This window comes from Prionailurus viverrinus, chromosome A2, assembly GCF_022837055.1.
Source record: "Prionailurus viverrinus isolate Anna chromosome A2, UM_Priviv_1.0, whole genome shotgun sequence".
In the NCBI taxonomy this organism is placed as follows: Eukaryota; Metazoa; Chordata; class Mammalia; order Carnivora; family Felidae; genus Prionailurus; species Prionailurus viverrinus.
Genome location: NC_062562.1, coordinates 89458924 through 89476875, shown reverse-complemented (window position 1 = coordinate 89476875; position 17952 = coordinate 89458924). Strand labels below are relative to the sequence as shown.

The window sequence follows — 17952 nt, the reverse complement described above, 5'->3', positions numbered from 1 at the left end:
TGAGGGTGTAAAGTTGAAATTAAACACGGCTCAGAAACTGGTTTTAAGTTTCTACAATGTTACATGTAAATTTAAAAAAAAAGGACAGAAAAGAGACAGTGGTATTAGTAAATAGGAAACTAGATGGGATGATGCTGAGGTTGGAAGGGAAAACTGGAGAGCCAAATATATAGAACAGCCTTCAAAAATGTAATTAGGCAAAAAAAAAAAAACCCACAAAATATGTTTACACAAGAAAGACCAGAGGGTGTTTAGAAATTTGGGGCCGCCTGATAAAGAGGTTGAAATTTATCAGTCTCAATATGGCAGCTCTCTGTTCATTCTTTTCTCAGACCTACTGCTCATGTACCGGATAATTGTATGTTACTTTTTAAATACAAATGTGTGTGAGTCCAGGAACTACTGTCTTCTATGTATTAAGAGAATACAGGTAACAAGAGATTAATTTAGCTTTACCCAGGGCTCTTTAACAAAGTTCACACTGTGTTTCTATACTGCATATCTAGTATATCTAACATTGTTTCTGAAGAAATTACAGAGTCATAACTTAAAAATATAATATCTTTGGGACACCTGGGTGATTTAGTCAGTTAAGCATCCCACTCTTGGTTTCGGCTCATATTATGATCTCACAGTTTTGTGAGTTGCAGACCCACATCGGGCTCCATGCTGATAGTACGGAGACTGCTTGGGATTCTCTGTTGCCCTCTCTGCCCCTTCTGAATTTGCACTGTCTCTGTGTCTAAATAAACAAATAAGAAGTAATAAAAAAAAAAAGAAAAAAGGGGTAATATCTTCATATGAAGATATAAAGAAAGTTAAAATTTGTATTAATTATAAAACAATATTAATCATTTTGCAGTAATGGTATTTGGTATTATATAATACATCATCATTTCTCTTTAGCTTTATTAGTTTCTAATTAACATGAGTAGATATATGCATTTTGAGGACAGTAAAGCTCATGGTATAGAAATATTGAATACTTATACAAATATATATGGGGACAATTATTGAATATGGAAGACTTTTTAATATGTGCTTTTTTTCATGTTTATTTTTAAGAGAGAGGGAGAGAGACAGAGACAGAGAGAGACAGAGCACGAGTGAGGTGGGGGTGCTGAGGGAGAGGGAGACACAGAATCCGAAAGCAGGGTCCGGGTTCTGAGGTGTCAGCCCAGAACCTGACGTGGGGCTCAAACTCAGTCCGACGCTTAACCAGCTGAGCCACCCAGGTGCCCCAATATGTGCTTTTAATATTCCATCTTAGAGTTAGCAGATATATTAAAATGTTCTAAGAGGTTCAGTAACTCTGAATCTATGGGAGAAACAGCTTCAAATCTTTGGTATGCTATAAATACAGCAATTTTGAAAAGTGTTATAAATAATGCTTGGCATGATTACAGATCTGGAATGATTTAAAATGTAACTCAAAGTTTTGTCTTTTTAATTTACCTAGACCTAATTGAATATTAACATAATAACTAATTTTGTTGTGCTTTCAGTTAGGAGATATTGCTTTCCTGTTTTCTGGATTATTGTAAACCAAAAATTATTTTTGAACTCCTGTTACATATCAGACAAAATTTTGCTATGTTATTGTATATAATCATAGAGTGTTAATAATGAAGTTGGATTCAGCATGTTTTATAAGCTGGTATGAATTTCAAAATTCACTTTCTAATAAAGTAACAATTTTAATGTAAGAAAAAATACTTGTAAAAATATTTGGATAAAATACAGCTGCGTTTAATTGTGGGGTTTTTTTGATGCAGAAAATAATTTAAATTAACTACTTAAAATAATTCTATATGTCAAAGAATGTCATAACTTACCAAGTATAAAGGATCTAAACTTCTTAAGTGGCATCATAGTTAGGCAGAATAAATTGCTTAAAGAATATGAAAAACAATTAAGTTCATGAAAGGTCTTTATAGCCATTTTATTTATTTATTATTATTTATTTTTAATGTTTTATTTATTTTTGAGAGAGAGAGACAGAGACAGAGCACCATAATGGACAACAAGATACAGAGCGTTGCCTTCATCAGAAATATTCTATTAGATATTGCCAAACAGAGCCTGGGGTACATGCCAACAAGAATGGCCACTAGGTTAAGGGCACTTCTCCATCTCCAGATACGTATTGCCTAGACAATGTGGACCCCAGGGCAGGCTCTCCTTCCCACGCCCCACCCACCTTGCTGGCATTGTTGAAGGAGCTCTATGTGTATAGTAACTTGACCCTGCATCTGATTTTTGCTGAAGGGCCTTGGCCAGTGATGTACTGTCTTTTTGCCTCAGTTTCCTCATCTGCCAAGAGTGAAACTGTTGAGCGAAAATATCTATATCATCTATATCTATATCTATATCTATATCTATATATTTATATGGATCAGAAAAATCGCATATGAAGCATTTTAAAGCAAGATGAAATCCATGAACATATCATCATTAAACAATATAAACAATAATCATTAAAGAACTATTACCAAAAGTGCTTGACAGTTTTTTTTTATTTGTTTTTTATTTTTTTTTGTTTTTTTTTGTTTTTGTTTTGTTTTGTTTTGTTTGTTTTGTTTTGTTTTTTTGTTTTTTTTGTTTTTGTTTGTTTTTTTATTTTTATTTTTTTATTTATTTTTTATTTGTTGAAAAGACTGCCTCATAGTTTGCATAGTCATCAGTGGTGGTGAATTCAATATGCAAAAAATAAGTAAAATAACATTAATTATATTAAAATTGTAATTTATTTTTTGTTTCAAGTTTTTATTTAAATTCTAATTGGTTAATATATAATATAATATTGGTTTCAAGAATAGAATTCAGTGATTCCTTACTTGTAACACCAAGTGCTCATCACAAGTGCCCTCCTTAGTTCCCATCACCCACTTAGCCCAGTTGCCTCATGAAATTTCAAATATGATGAAATGTAAATCTAATATGAAGCTGGGTTACTAAATTCTGCATATGACACCAAGTTTCCTTTCACACACTGCCTATTTTTATTCTTAGGTAGTGCTGTTTATGAAGTGAATTATTTAAACTCTCCTCCTTATGCAGATGGAATGAATGCCTCATGGTGCTAGAAATGTTTATTTCCCTAAGGTGTTTCATTAAATAGTGATGAAACAAATAGTGTTAATGTGTTTAGTACATCTTTTTCCTTAAAAAAAGGCTATAAAGGAGTCATTTAACTTATTTTACATGTCTTGATCTTAAAAGTACATGCATTCCTGGAGAATTAATGTGAATATGAAGTTCAAGGTCACATTTTTCCTGGTATATGCTTTTTTTTTCCTACTTAAAAAGTTTGCTGTTAAATATTGGAATTAATGGTAGATTTGATTGGATTTCTTGGTCTGTTTATTTACGTGTTAGGAGTTTTACAGAGAATCCTTATATTTATTCAATATTATATGTCTTTAAACATTATTTAATTCATTTGGAAATATTTACTAGTTTCCAGTAGTTACATCCTTGAGATTCTAATTAACTGTTGTGTGAATCCATGTTTTAACTTAAACTTACTGCAGGAAATCACTTAAATACTATTTGTTGTACATAAATGGTTTTGTATAAGGTTGATACAAATTTTATCAGTCGGCAACTAATAACCTCTATGTATTGTTTTTAGGGATATGGTGAATTTCCTGTTTCATAGTCTTGGAAAGTATTCATTGAATAATAAAAAAATCTCTTTACATTTTCTTCCTTTAACATAAGTAATTATTTCAATAAATATTTTTTATCAGAACTTATGCATACGGAAATTGTAAAGAACAGGAGCACCGTACAGGTCAGGAAATAAAAAATTCTTAACTGCGCATTTGTCCATCATTCTTATGCTGGTACCACGCTCTTCTCTTTATTCCTCTTTACAGTGCTTCAGCCTTAGTATAAGTGCTTGCTGCTGAAGCAAGCACCGTAATAGTTTTTAATACAATAAAATACATACGTTGCTTTGAAAAACAAGTTTCTTAGTGCACGGTTATTTAGAGAGATCGGGACACTAAATTAGTTTGTATACAGAATGTTTTGTACATTTTATCATTAAAGAGTCAGTTTAAGACCCCAATCCATTTGCTGCCCACATTAGCATAAATATTAGGTAAACATTATACAGTTTGGGAAAAATCTTTATTGGGTGTATAGCTCAATGTCCACATTAATACCTAGATGTATATTTCAAGAAAGGAAGTTAAAATTTTTAGATGTTTACCAAAGTAGCACTCAGTTTTGATAATAATGACATTCCTTAAAGGTAAAAGCAATAAAAGAAATTAGAATAACCTCTCAATAATAAACACATGGCTAATTCTTATTTTATTCTTTCAAGAGAATAAAATTGTTTTGCCATCTCAATTTCAGTAATTCCTACTCTTCTTTATTTAACAGTCTATTTATAAAAAAAAACAACTTTTTTTTAAAACATGGAAGGCACATATCAGAATATTTGAGGTGGGGGTTGTTAAAAAACAATCAGCTTAATTATACATTTTTATTTTGAGTACAAATGACAGACATTGAAATTTGCCAAGTAATCTGTAATTTCTATAAATATTTCTGTAGAATATATATAAATATTTTATAATCCTCAAAATGCATATCAGAATTCAAAAAGGTGAGAAATAAGATGATCTTGGTCACGAGAAGGTGCATCGATTAAAATACTCTCCAGATTGTAAGAGTTGGAAAGTGAAAATCGTAAGTCTTTGAATTGCGGGTTAATCAAATTTAAGATTATGCTGCTGGTGCTTTCTCTGACCCTGTGAAATGATAACTAACAGGGTGCTGCTTTGAGTAGCAAAATGGTGTAAGATTTAGGATAATGAAAATGATTAGCATAAAGTCATGTAGAGTAGTGTTTCATTATTATGAATTTTTTTTGCAAATGTGTTAATTATTTGAGCAGTTTGTACCTTGGGAACACTTGATTTCTTTAGGACCTCTTAAGAGCATTGTTTTGTTGTTTCTGTTGTGTTCAGGAAAAAGTGCAACCCACTATATTCTAACAGGTTACATGTGTGCCTTCTGAAGTCTTACTATTATTTTCTATTGAACTGCATTCATTAGGGGTGATATCCTGAATAATTTGACCTGGCCATACATACAAGGCTATAAGGCATGGAAACCCAAGTAACATTTAACAATGGTGCTTTGTTGAGCAGGTTTTTATACAGTATATTTTCAGCGTATTTTAGCAATGTAAACATTGTGGTTAGACCAATGCAAAATAAAAGTCACTGATGTAATGTATCTTTACTGGCAAAGAATTCAGCTGAACTTCATGGCTGATTACTGATGATATTCATACTTAGGCATATAGTGAAATATCACTGGCTATTATCATAAGGATGTTAGGAAGTAAATTAACACTTAACTAAATGTTCAATCTGCTCTTCATGATCTCTGAAAAATCAAATGGTCTTTCAGACTCCATGGGATTATATTAATTGTTGAGGAATTCATGACATCTTAAAACAATGAAGTCCATTAATGGAGAGTTAAAATTTTTCAACCAAAAATTGTTGCCCTATAAATTCTCCTCACTGGAGATAGTTCTGTACACTTGAGAAGTGACTGCATACCCCTGCCTGCGCTGAGCAGCAGGATATTAGATATATTAGAAAATACAAAGAAAAATGTAGAAAGGATGACATAAAATACATGTACATGAACGCATTCCAAGCTCCATTCTGGTGGATCTTCCTACATCCTGTTGCATTCTGCCTTGTTATCACCATCTGCTTTGTTCCACTTGATCCACGGAACGTAAGATAGCCCTCTGCAAACAGAATTCTTCTCTTTGCTTGCCTGTGTTGTTTCTTTGATTCTCAAGTTTCTTCTGTAACTTCCGTTTGGTTTCTTGTCCATATATGTATCATGAAGTTATGTTACTAATAATTTATCAGTTTTGTGCACCCTACAGAAAATCCATCTAAACAGACAATAAGTCAAAAATATGAACTAAAACTAAGCCAGAGTGAGTTTATACAGATAATACTATTAATTTGGGTATAGTCATAATTCCTAGTGTCTCCTGAATGAGTAAAAATATTCCCAAGCGACCTTACGTGTACCACAAAGGTATGAGCAACAAACAGCTCTTTATAAATTCAGCATCAAAGATTCTTTTCCTCCTTTCCCCAATGTGTGCGCGTGAGCACGTGCGCGTGCACACACACACACACACACACACACCCCTGAGGAAAAAATCCTAAATGTAAGTGTTCAAGGTTTTTATGTGTTAAGACTTGTGTATTTTAATTCTTGTCCTGTGCATAGGATATATTTTTTCACCATAATTACATTATCTTAATGATATTTGGAACAAATAAGTATAGATAAATAAGTCAAATCAATGAAGTTCACATATAAAATTGCATATCCTTTGCTTCTCAAATAATATTTTGATGAGTTACTACCCATCCAGTAAGTCCTGGACTCTGTATTCCTTTGGGAAATGGCACAAGGCCTTCCTGACTGTTAGATTATGCATTTGGATCTCTGATTTAGCGGAACAGTGTGTAAAACTCTTTCATAATCAGAACACTCTCTATTGGCTCCACATCTAAAGATCCCCAAGAGTGCTGTTTGTTCCAGGGAACATCTGGAATAGATTACATGCAGTTAATTGGCTCCAGGTCGAGCTTGTTACAGACAGTAGCATGCAGTATAACCTATGCAATTCACTAAATCCACCCACTTTAGGTTAAATCACACCTACTTCTCTCTATAATTCCTCCCAGATGCAGGACACACACACGTGTCGTACATAACACACACACACACACACACACACACATCCACATCCATTGGAAGGAAGATGGCAAAATATCATATTAGTGGAGAGGTTTTGGCTATATATTTAACCCATAAATTACCTCAATTAAAAGATTAACTATTGAATTCAGAGGATTGTTGGGAAGGAAAACAGTGAATCAGGAACAGCAGATTATAGAGAGTGACTGTTTTATACTAGGAAAATATTTAAAGTCAAGAAGTTCCAGCAGTTTCAGGATTTTTGTTTTATTTTGTCCCTCACCCTTAGCATATGTTTCAGCACGTGTGTGCACTTATCAGACTGTCATAGTAGCAAGGAAAACAGAACTTTGATTTTTAACTTATTTAACAGTATTAATGAGTTGGGTTACAAGGAACAGTATGACTACTGTTCATTGAAAGCCAAAACATCAATCTTCTTAACTTATAGTGGTAGAGGCACAGGGCATGTCTTAGCGATTAATGATCAGTTGGAGGAGGAGATATCTCAATACATACCCAAGGGCCATTAACCCCAACTGGTCGTTAATTCCCAAGAAAGGTCCTGTACTGAGGTCATTATTGCTAATAAAATGCACACATGGAAAGTTCCCTCTCTTTTGCCTGTGTACATAAACATACGTTCACATTACATGCATTGTTGCATGTCGTGAAAAAAAAAAGTAGTATTTTACATGTCCAGAAGTTCAGAAAAACTAAGCCTAATGAAAAATTTAATGTACTTAAACTCTGCATTCAATTTGCCTTTCATTTTGGTGAGGGGCAAGGGTAGGTGGAATAATACGTGTTTGTAGATCAAGGCTGTGGATCTTCTTCGATCAGAGACCCATATTTTGCTGACATGTAGATCTAGGGAAAAATGAAAGCAACAGGTAAATGGGATTAGAGTTGCTGATGAGTATGGATGGAATCAGCACATAAAATCTAACCTCAAAAGCAGTGTGGAGTAATGGCACTGTTTGAGTCATAATATATTAGGTACCAGAACAGGCATGAGGCACATTTCGCAGTTAGGTCAAGTTCGTATTTGGTGTCCTTTGTCTTCCACCTCTCCGGATTATGCTACTCTGTCCCTCCTTTCTCCTCATAGCAATCTAATCAAGACTACAATGCTTCGGGTTTTTCAAGAGCCCTGAAGGAAATATCACTGTCTTCTGAAACTAGCTCTTTTTGCTTTCCATTCTCCTTTCACTGTCTGCCATGAAACTATCCTTGTCTTGTTTAAATCTGTATGATACACCTTTGAGCTGTCTTCCATAGCATCCCATAACTATCTTAATTTTAGAAATTATTTCATGGTGCTTTAATTATTTGTATATAATCAATCACTCCTTTCAGAAAATAATCTTATTTTTTTCCTCATCTATAAATGGTTAACAAATGGTTGGGGACCAGCTATGATGTTAATGACTGTTATGTGTATATTCTTGTACATATGTTCTTATTTGCAAAAACGTAGTAAGTTTTTAAGGAGATCCTGTAAGTCAGTGGGTGTATCTGTTTTTTACTGGGATAAGTGACAACTTGAAAGGTTGCAAGATTCATTTCTTAAGAGACTGAGTAACTTAAAACTCACATGATTTAAAACTAATTGTGATAAACTTTTCTGTAGACCAGCTAAAGTGACTGTTTTGTGGCCGTAATTTATTTATTTTTGAAGAATTTACTTTAAATAATAATACAGTTCTTTATTTTTGAAGAATTTATTTTAAATACATTATTTTGGGGCACCTGGGTAGCTCAGTCGGTTGGGTGTCCAACTTCGGCTCAGGTCATGATCTCATGGTTTGTGGGTTCGAGCCCCGCGTCAGGCTTTGTGCAGACAGCTCAGAGCCTGGAGCCTGCCTCAGATTCTGTGTCTCCCTCTCTCTCTCTACCCTACTCAACTCACACTCTGTCTCTCTCTCTCTCTCTCTCTCTCTCTCTCTCTCTCAAAAATAAATAAACATTAAAAAAATTTAAATACATTATTTAAAGAAGGACTTTACTGGTGTTTAAAATACGCATTAATAAAGTTTTAAAAACTAAAATTTTCATAAAGGGCTACTGTTGGCATAGATCTTTTTGGTCAGAAGGACATTCCTGTTTTCTCTCAAATTAAGTGAAACCATCAAGAAATGCCAAGTAACTGTGAATAAATATGTAATATGTAGCATATTTAGTACAATATTCTTTTTCTTTAATTTTTTAATATTTATTTTTGAGAGAGAGAGGGAGACAGAGTGTGAGCAGGGGAGATGCAGAGAGGGGGAGACACAGAATCTAAAGCAGGCTCTAGGCACCGGGCTGTCACAGAGAGCTTGACGTGGGGCTTGAACTCAACAGGCAGTGAGATCATGACCTGATCTGAAGTCAGACGCTCAACGACTGAGCCACCCAGGAGCCCCTTAGTACAATATTCTTAAATGAGTATCTCAATTACCTTGGTTATTCACATATGTGGTAATCTTCTAAATAAAAGAATTAAATATGTGCAGATTACACATAAGACAAAACAGTTAGGTATTTCTTACAGATATCTTTGAAAGTAATTAAAATAATTTAAAAAGTATAATTTATTAAGCATTTATGTTCAACATTTCATGAAGAAACAACATAAAACTTGTAGTCTATTTCCTTAAAATATTTGTCATGTATAACAATGAATCAATACATCCCTAAATTTTATTTTACTTCACTTTCCCAGATTGATCTTAACTTGTGAGATTCAAGGTAACTAGATCCTTGATATTCAGAGGCATTTACTTAAGAGTTGTTCTCTCATAAGAAAGTTCACTCATATTAGACCTTGTCTTAAAACTAAAGCATATACATAGAACATTTTGATATTCAATAATTATAAAACTACTTAAAGTATACTTTTTTTTATAAAGGATACTTTATACTACAGCAATTACTAATGAAGTATAGAAATTTTTTGGACAAAAGGTAAAGCAGGTACCACATCTGGAATCTTCCCTGGAAGTAGGCATAGCGAGATTCTCTCTGTGGGCTCTTTCTCAGAAAGACAGCAGTAACTTTGTGGAGAAAGAAGAGAGGTTGAAGACTGCAAGAGTTGATCCCTTGATTCCACCACTTTGCAAAACACCCAAAGACTTAGGGGTTAAGAGTCCAACTCTAGCCAAGGTCCTGGCCAAATATTTTAATTCACTTCTTATGTGACCATGTGATCTTGGGAGACCCATTTAACTGTATACCTCAGTTTCCTCATCTGTGAAATGAGGTAAATAATTATGTATCCTTTAAGGCTGTCAGTGGCATTAGTAAAAGGTAGACTGAGACATACTAAAATTTTAAGTTCATTGAGCAAAAATTGATTCCAGCCCTGTAGTGCCCAACCGGAAGAGGTTAGGAGCGCTTTGCCTCTGGCAGCCAGAGTAAAGACTTGGGCAGAGAAAGTGCCAAAGCAGAGAAAAAATTGGCTACAGCCTGCGGCCTAGTTGGTTCTTTGTGATTGGTTGTCTCTCGTGTTTTGATTTTGTAACTTTGATTTTGTAACTTTCGATTTTGTAACTTTGATTTTGTAGACTCACATCTCAGCTTGCTTAGGAGGCCGCCACTGCATTAGAGTCACCCCAGTCTCATGGCCTCCTTGTTTAGTTCATTTAACAGGATTAAGTTATTTCAGTTATGGAAAGCACTTTAAAGGAAGTATCTGGTACCTATAAATATTCAATCAATATTACTTGTCATTATTATTATCAGGCTTAGTTTGAAATGTGTGTTTTAATTTATTTCAGGTCTTAAGAAAGACAAGCAAGGCAGCTTATTTATGGCAAACTAGTTGATCACAACTTCCTCTCTTTTATAAAGCCTTTTATATTACAGTTTGTTTTTCTTTTCATTACTGCCATGTGTGGAATAGTATATAGAGTGCAGGTTAAATCGCATTATCCCAGGCCTAAAATTAGTGGCGGTGGCTCTGACCTAATCATTGCCAATTTTTCCAATTTTAGGCAGATTTTTAAACTATCTTTATGTCACAGGGCACCTAATTGACTCAGTCAGTTAAACCTCCAACTCTTGATTTTGGCCCAGGTCACGATATGATGGTTCCCGAGATGGAGCCCCAGGTCTGCACTGTTAGCACAGGGCCTGCTTGAGATTCTCTTTCTCTCTCTCCGTCTTCCCTTCTATCCCTCCTCATGGTCTCTCTCTTTCAAAATAAATAAATAAACTTAAAAAAACTCTTTATGTCAGAAACAAGAGAAGAACTCCCTAAACATGACAGCTTTTATTTGTTTTTGCTTGGGGATCTTTCTCCTTGGGGATGATATAGGGAAAGAATAGGCTTCTACCAGTATTCTTATTTGAGTAAAGAACTCATGAAGTTAGAAAGAGTTGGTTCCTCCTGCATTTGTGTTAAAAACAAAACAAAGCTTTGTTACAGAAGGGAGGCTAATTATCACAAATAGTTGAAATTTTAGTATGCATTCTCCTCTGCATCTGAGTAAAGGCAGACCTGAATTTTATCAATCAGTTCTGATTCATTTCCCTTGTAACAATTTGCAAAATCAAAACAGGGGAGAAGGTGCCATTATTATTTTAAAATCTATACACATTCAGAAAATCATAATTTAGTAAGTCTAGGAAAATCAGCAAACTGCTCTATTAATGATTATTTTCTTATTTTTTAGATTGAATTTTCACTGTTTGAAAGAGGACATTGTTTTCATCATGAATGCTACTAAAAATGAGAGACCAAAGTCCAGAAGCCACAATTTTCACCTTTTTCATGCCTTGATGATGCTAAGCATGACCATGCTGTTTCTTCCTGTCATTGGAACTGCTAAGCAAAATATTCCACGACTCAAGCTGACTTACAAAGGTAAGTCTGTAAATGTTTTTCAGATTGTCTTTTTGATGACTGTATTTCTTTTCTTTAGAAATGCGTACTGACTTCAGTGAAATGTTTATAGTATTGGCATCAGTTAATAAAAATATTATAGAATACAATGCCCGATTATCATTTTTGTGAGGGAAATGGTGCCTGGGTTATTCGTGTACCCTTTTCAGCTCATTATTTACAATGATCAGCTACTGATTAACATGATTTGGTGATTTGGTTTGTAGGTTATAATCAGATTTGTATTAAAACAAATCAGTCCCTAAAAATAGAAAAACATAATTTCATATAGCTCATATGGATTAGTTCGTCCCTAGTTAGAGGGGATTTATTTTTAAACACAGTAAGATATCTTCAAAAAATTAATACACTAACCTACCTTTAAGATCTCAAACATATACATGTTTATTCTTTTAAAAAGACCACGTGGAAGGCTTAAAATACAGAAATGAAAATCTCTTTAAGAAATGAAATCTGCTAATTGTTTTTAAATGTTTAAATTAACATAAAAGCAAAGTTTATATGAGTTATATTTAGTCATCTTACATGTGTGTATGTTTATGTGTATAGATAGATAGACAGGGACTATGCCAAGTTTTATTCTTAAAAATGTATTTCTTTTGTTTTCTTTTCTTGCTTCTTTAATACTTTAAGTAATGAGAAGGATGTAGGGACTTATACTCCTTTATACCAAACTTGGTAGGTAAAACTTATGCCTGAAGTTTTAATAGCTGTTTAAAACAACTTACTGAGTTCAAATTAAATATCAATAATAAAACCTAACTTCATGTCAAATATAAGTGGAAGTGGAATTGGCATTATACCCATTACACATTTCATATGTGGGTATCTGTCTGGAATTTATATCTCCTGAGTTAAAGAATTAGGGCAACATATTATTTTTGAGTTCTAATATTTTTCTAGAATTTTTTAAGCAGTTTAAAAAAACACACAAGAAAACAAAAAACAAACCCAGAAAATTGCCTCTGTGTGGTTGAGGGGAGGATTAACTGGGAAGAGATATGGAAAGAAACGTTTTGGAATTATGGAAGAGTTCTCTATCCTGATAAGGGATGTGATTCCCCGAGTATATGGATTTTCCACAACCCATCGTATGCACAAGTCAGAGTCGTTCATTTGCCTGTATTCAGAATTAATCTTAAGAAAAGAACAGAAAACAAATATGAAACTCCAAACAATTAAAAGAAAAGATAGAGAAAGTTTGAAAATAAAGAGGTTGAAGGGGAAAAAGGAAAAGGAAACTCTATCTGGTTCCTATGATACAGTAACCACTGAACAGGTAACACTAGAAGATTGCATTGATATGTGTGAACAACACAAAATAAATCAGACTTGCAAAGAAACAGAGAGCAAAGCATTGATATAAACGCGGTGTGTTGTCATTTCATCCTTAACACTGGCTGTTATGGTGAGGATCGTTATCATCCCCTTCTTACATATATGGGTATGCTGAGGTACCGAGAAACTGAGAAACTTGCCAAGGTTTCAGATTGGGTCGTGGCTCAGCTCCTGAGTCAGCCTCATGCTGCATAGACACTAACTGCCTGATCCTATTTCTTAGTTCCTGGTCATTAGTGGTTCTTCCCTGAGGCACTCACCCATCAGAGTGAGCTTTAACATTTACAGAAGCACCATGCTGATGTTTGACTGGCTATATGATTTTCAGTTGTCAAAATTAAACAGAGTTGAAGAAGGCCACATGCTCTATTTAAGATGACAGCGTGGCCCAAAGAGACCTACACACTTGTGAGATGTTATGCCTTTTGATAAATATACGGAAAAAAGTATATATCGTCATCGTGATCATTTGGGTTCATAATCATAGTTCCATACAAATGGTTATAAAATATGAACTCAAATGTGATAAGCTGATTATTTGAAACTAGCAAATTAGCGCCTAAAAGTAGAAAAATATTATTAATTAATTCCATATAGCTGCTACTAATTAGTTTATCCCTAGTTTGAGGGTTTTGTTTTGTTTTGTTTGTTTTTGTATGCACATGTTTTTGGACTTGGAATCAATCCTGTGAGTTCAAAGTCTTGTTTACTTATCTCTGTATAGACTGTCACTCCTCTCAGTGCCTAGTGCTTATTTATATAAAAGCAGAACTGGTGTAAGTGTTGGATTAAATGCAGTAAGAATTACTCTTTTGATGGTTCTTCTATTAAGTATACTTTCCAAGTGTTATGTTTTTTAGATTTTTGTTTACATTTGGATAATTGACATGTCGCAGCCCGGTAAGCAGCAACAAAGATTGAATGCAGGGTGAGAATTATGGAAACCTCCTCCCAACCCACCCTCCAAAGATACACACACACACACACACACACACACACACACCTCTGCTAGCTCCCCATAGCTACTATTAGCCTTTTGTTTCCAGATTGTATGCTAATAATTGAGTGGTCATCTTTACTAGGAGAATTATTCACAACCCTAACAGAGCACTCCTCTTCACACTTTAAAGAATAGGTTGGGGCGCCTGGGTGGCTCAGGCGGTTAAGCATCCGATTTTGACTCAGGTCATGATCTCACGGTCCATGAGCTTGAGCCCCGCGTCAGGGTCTGTGCTGACAGCTCAGAGCCTGAGGCCTGCTTTGGATTCTGTGTCTCCCTCTCCTTGCATCTCCTCTGCTCACACTCTGTTTCTCCCCCTGCCCTCAAAAATAAACACTAAAAAATAAAAAAAATAAAAGAATATCTCATCTCTTTGGAAATCATCTATTCAGCACTATGAATGTGCACATCCACTTCCAAGAATGTGAACCACTTCCGTGTCCACCTTTTCTCCACCATATCTGAGAGTTGAGAAGGAAAATAGTTCAAATCCTGATATTTTTAAGTGAGCTGTTCCGGAATAAACAGCTATGATGTAAAAATTCCTGCTAATTTGGGGTTATGGTGAGGCAGATTGCCTGTACACAACATTCCTACTTCTGAGATAACGATCATAGCTCTCTCTTGGCATTTTCCTTCTCTCTTGATTCTAACTAATTGAGATCAGCTAATACCACCCACTGCTTAGATAGTTTGGGGAGCGTCTAAAAGTTTGTGCTTTGGGCATTAAAACACAGCCAGAATGTGAGGTTGGAAACATCAGCTGAAGTGAAAAAATAATTTTGTTTTCAAAAATATTTAATTTTTCTGGTCACAAACTCCACTTTGTTTTCTTTGCTTTCCGTAGTTCATGCTTCCTTAGATCCTGACCAGGGATGCAGACAGTATCAGCAGCATTAGCTACTTTGAGCAGCTGCAAGGTTATTTTGAGGGATTTCTTAAAGGCCAACAGAAAATATAATAACCATTTTATCCGAAGAATGCTCTTTGATAAAGACTTAACTTTGAACTTCTGAATCCACAGGAGCTTGTTTGGTTCTATTGTTTTGTAAAGAGATTTCCCTTCAGTTGCATATTTTGAATTCTTGCACATGTATGCCTCCTAAATCTGTTTCTTGAGTAGCAGGTAAGGAACCTTGGAGATCAGGATGCTGTATGTATCTGGAATTCATGTTATAAGGTTATGATATACATTTTGCCCTATAGGTTGGACTTCTCTCAGTGGCATGTACAGTTTATACTGCAGATGTAGTAAAAAATAACTTGTGAGAGATGACCGATTTCAATCCTGTAATAAATAGTATAAGCATTCCATATTTCACAATCGTTGTGAAGGAACTCATGGGTTCAGGATTTTTTTGCCTAGGAATCATTACCATCTGCAATATTATTTGTTTGGAGAACCAGAAAATGAGGTAGGTAAAATAAAGAAGAACTGGACAAAAGCTTTGGAATAGGAAGAGAAAAATGAAAGTTAATTGAATATACAAAGACTCATTTCTTATTATGAATTGTAGTGTTTTTTCATCTTTTTTTTTCTTTTTTGTATAGTCTCTCTAGCTTTTCTTTTCCTTTCCTAATTTTAGATTTTAGTACTAACTTATATGTGAATGGCTTATATCTATTACATATACGTGTATGCACGATATGCATATGTTTCACATGTATCATCTTTTTTCTTACTACATCCTTTGAACCTGGCATAAGGGGAATTCAGCTATCAGTTCCATTTGAATACCCCCCTAAGTCAGTGTGTCGCATAGTAAGCATAATACCGCCAATTATGCTTTTTGTGAAACATTATTATCTTGCTAAATGTGAATGATTGTCTACAGACCAAAGGTTTCCCTATGGGAACAACTGTGAAAAATATTATGTAGCTCCCTCTTGTTTACAACACATATTAAGATTACTTCCACTTACTCCCAAAGCATTTTCTACTGGAGTTAGTTTCCTTCAGTTAAGTACCACCCAGAGATTGTGAATTTATTAAAGGTGCTTTCCAGTATTTTTACTGTTGTGGTCTTCTAGTAGTTAATAAGCCCTTCCAGTTAAAAAGATCATTGTTGACCTTGATAAAAGTGGTGTCTTTGATGGTTGGTAACTTTCAGAATGGGTTAAAGTGAATCATTAAAATCACTAAGGAGTTCCAACCACAAAATGCAATCTAGAGTGGACATTTTTGTTGTCAAATTAATGGGAAAAGAAGCCGGCTTGCTCTGAATACCTCCCCTTAAGTACTTAGTGAAGAAGCCTTATCAATCTTATAATAAGAATTTACATGTAATATATGTTTTTTGTATGAAGCAAGTCACTGATGGTTTAATTTTGGTAGATGTGTCATGTTTGAATGAACGCACTTGTTTTCCCAAATGTATTTTCTCTAAACAGAGGCTGTTCATCTGGGCTTCTGTAGTTTCAAGAATTTAGGGATAATCTTACTGTGTGTGTGTGATGTTTAACTGTTCAACAGTTAATAACAATAGTTTCTGAATGCCCATTATGTTTCTGGCCTTGTTCTGGCAACAAGGGGATATGTCAGCAAATGGAAGAGGCCAAAATCCTTGTCATCATGTGGTTTATATTCTGATAGGAAAGGCAGGCCATATATAAGTACATTGCCTAGCAAAATAGAAGATGATAAGTGCTATGGGGAGAAATGAATCAGGAAAGATAGCTAGAGAATGGTGGGAGTGTAGTAGTCAAGTATGTGGTAAGGGAAGAGCTCACTGAGAAAGTGATGTTTTTCACAAATACTTAAAGAAATTACTGTCGCAAATCATGCAGATACTTGGGAAAGAAATATCTTTTGGCAAAAGAAACAGCCAGTGCAAATGTCATGAGGCAAAAATGTGTCTGCCATGTTTAAGAATCCTAAGGAAGACAACATGGCTGAAAAACACTGAGATAGAGGAAAGAAGATTAATTTAATCAGAGAGTTGGTAGAAGGAAAAAGATTAGATTCTTCCACTGTTGTCATTGTCAAAACATTGGCTTTTAGTCTGTGTGTTGGGAATTCACTGGAGAATTTTGGCACAGAGGTGACATAATCTGACTCTTACTATTATAGGATCATTGTGGTTTCTGTATTGTAAATACACTGAAAGGGGGAGGTCAGGGAAGTAGACATATTGTAATAATGCTGGTAAGAAATGATGGTCTGTGGGCCAGACTGGTTGCAGTGAGGTAGGAGAAGAGGATGATATGTAGGTAGAGTCAACGGGATTTTTTGATGGATCAGACATGAAGATAGAGGAGTCAAATCTGACTCCATCTTTTTTTTTTTTTTTTTTTTTTTATTTAAGGATGGAGATACCATTAGTTGAGATGGTGAAGATTGTGAAAGAAGTAGGTTTTGGGGGGAAATCGAGTGGACATATTTGTTGGAGAAGACAAGACTATTATGATGTCTAAATGAGATGCCAGGAAGGCATTTGAGTACATAATTTCTGGAGTTTATGGGAGATATCATTGGAGATATGAATTTGGCAGTTAGCATATAGAAATTTTTAAATCCGTGAAACTCTATGAGATAACAAAGGGATGTAGAAGAATTTGGAGGATTGAGTTCTGGGATTCTCTTCAGTCAAGAAAGTAAAGAAAGGGGAAATGAGCTTCAAAGTGAACTGAAAAGAAGTGCCCAGAGAAACCATGTAGGAGAAAAATCAGTAGTTTGTAGTATACAGGAAGTCAATGAAGAAAGTAAAGGAAGACGTGTTATCAGCAATATCATGTTCAGCTAATGTTTCTTCAAAGATGACAAGCAAAAGTTCACATTAAATTCAACAACAGAAGTTCATTGTTGACCTTGATAAAAGTAGTGTCTTTGAGTGTGGGAGCCATGGCACAATTAGGATGGATTCCTGAGAACATGGGCTCAGGGACTAGAGAGAATTATAGATAATTCTTCCAAGGATTTTTTCTATAATGGAGACATGGACAGTAGTAGCTGGAAAGAAAATAA

The 17952-nt window shown here is 34.7% G+C and overlaps 1 protein-coding gene across 3 annotated transcripts in view; it reads left to right on the top strand.

Moving 5' to 3' along the window:
- Positions 1–17952, top strand: part of SEMA3D (semaphorin 3D) — a 197975-nt gene that overhangs the window by 59566 nt on the left and 120457 nt on the right. For all 3 annotated transcript variants that reach the window (XM_047850420.1, XM_047850421.1, XM_047850422.1), the window contains one exon: positions 11421–11611. In XM_047850420.1, the coding sequence (XP_047706376.1) occupies positions 11461–11611 (151 nt within the window). In that variant the 5' untranslated portion in view covers positions 11421–11460. The remainder of the gene's footprint in view (positions 1–11420; positions 11612–17952) is intronic.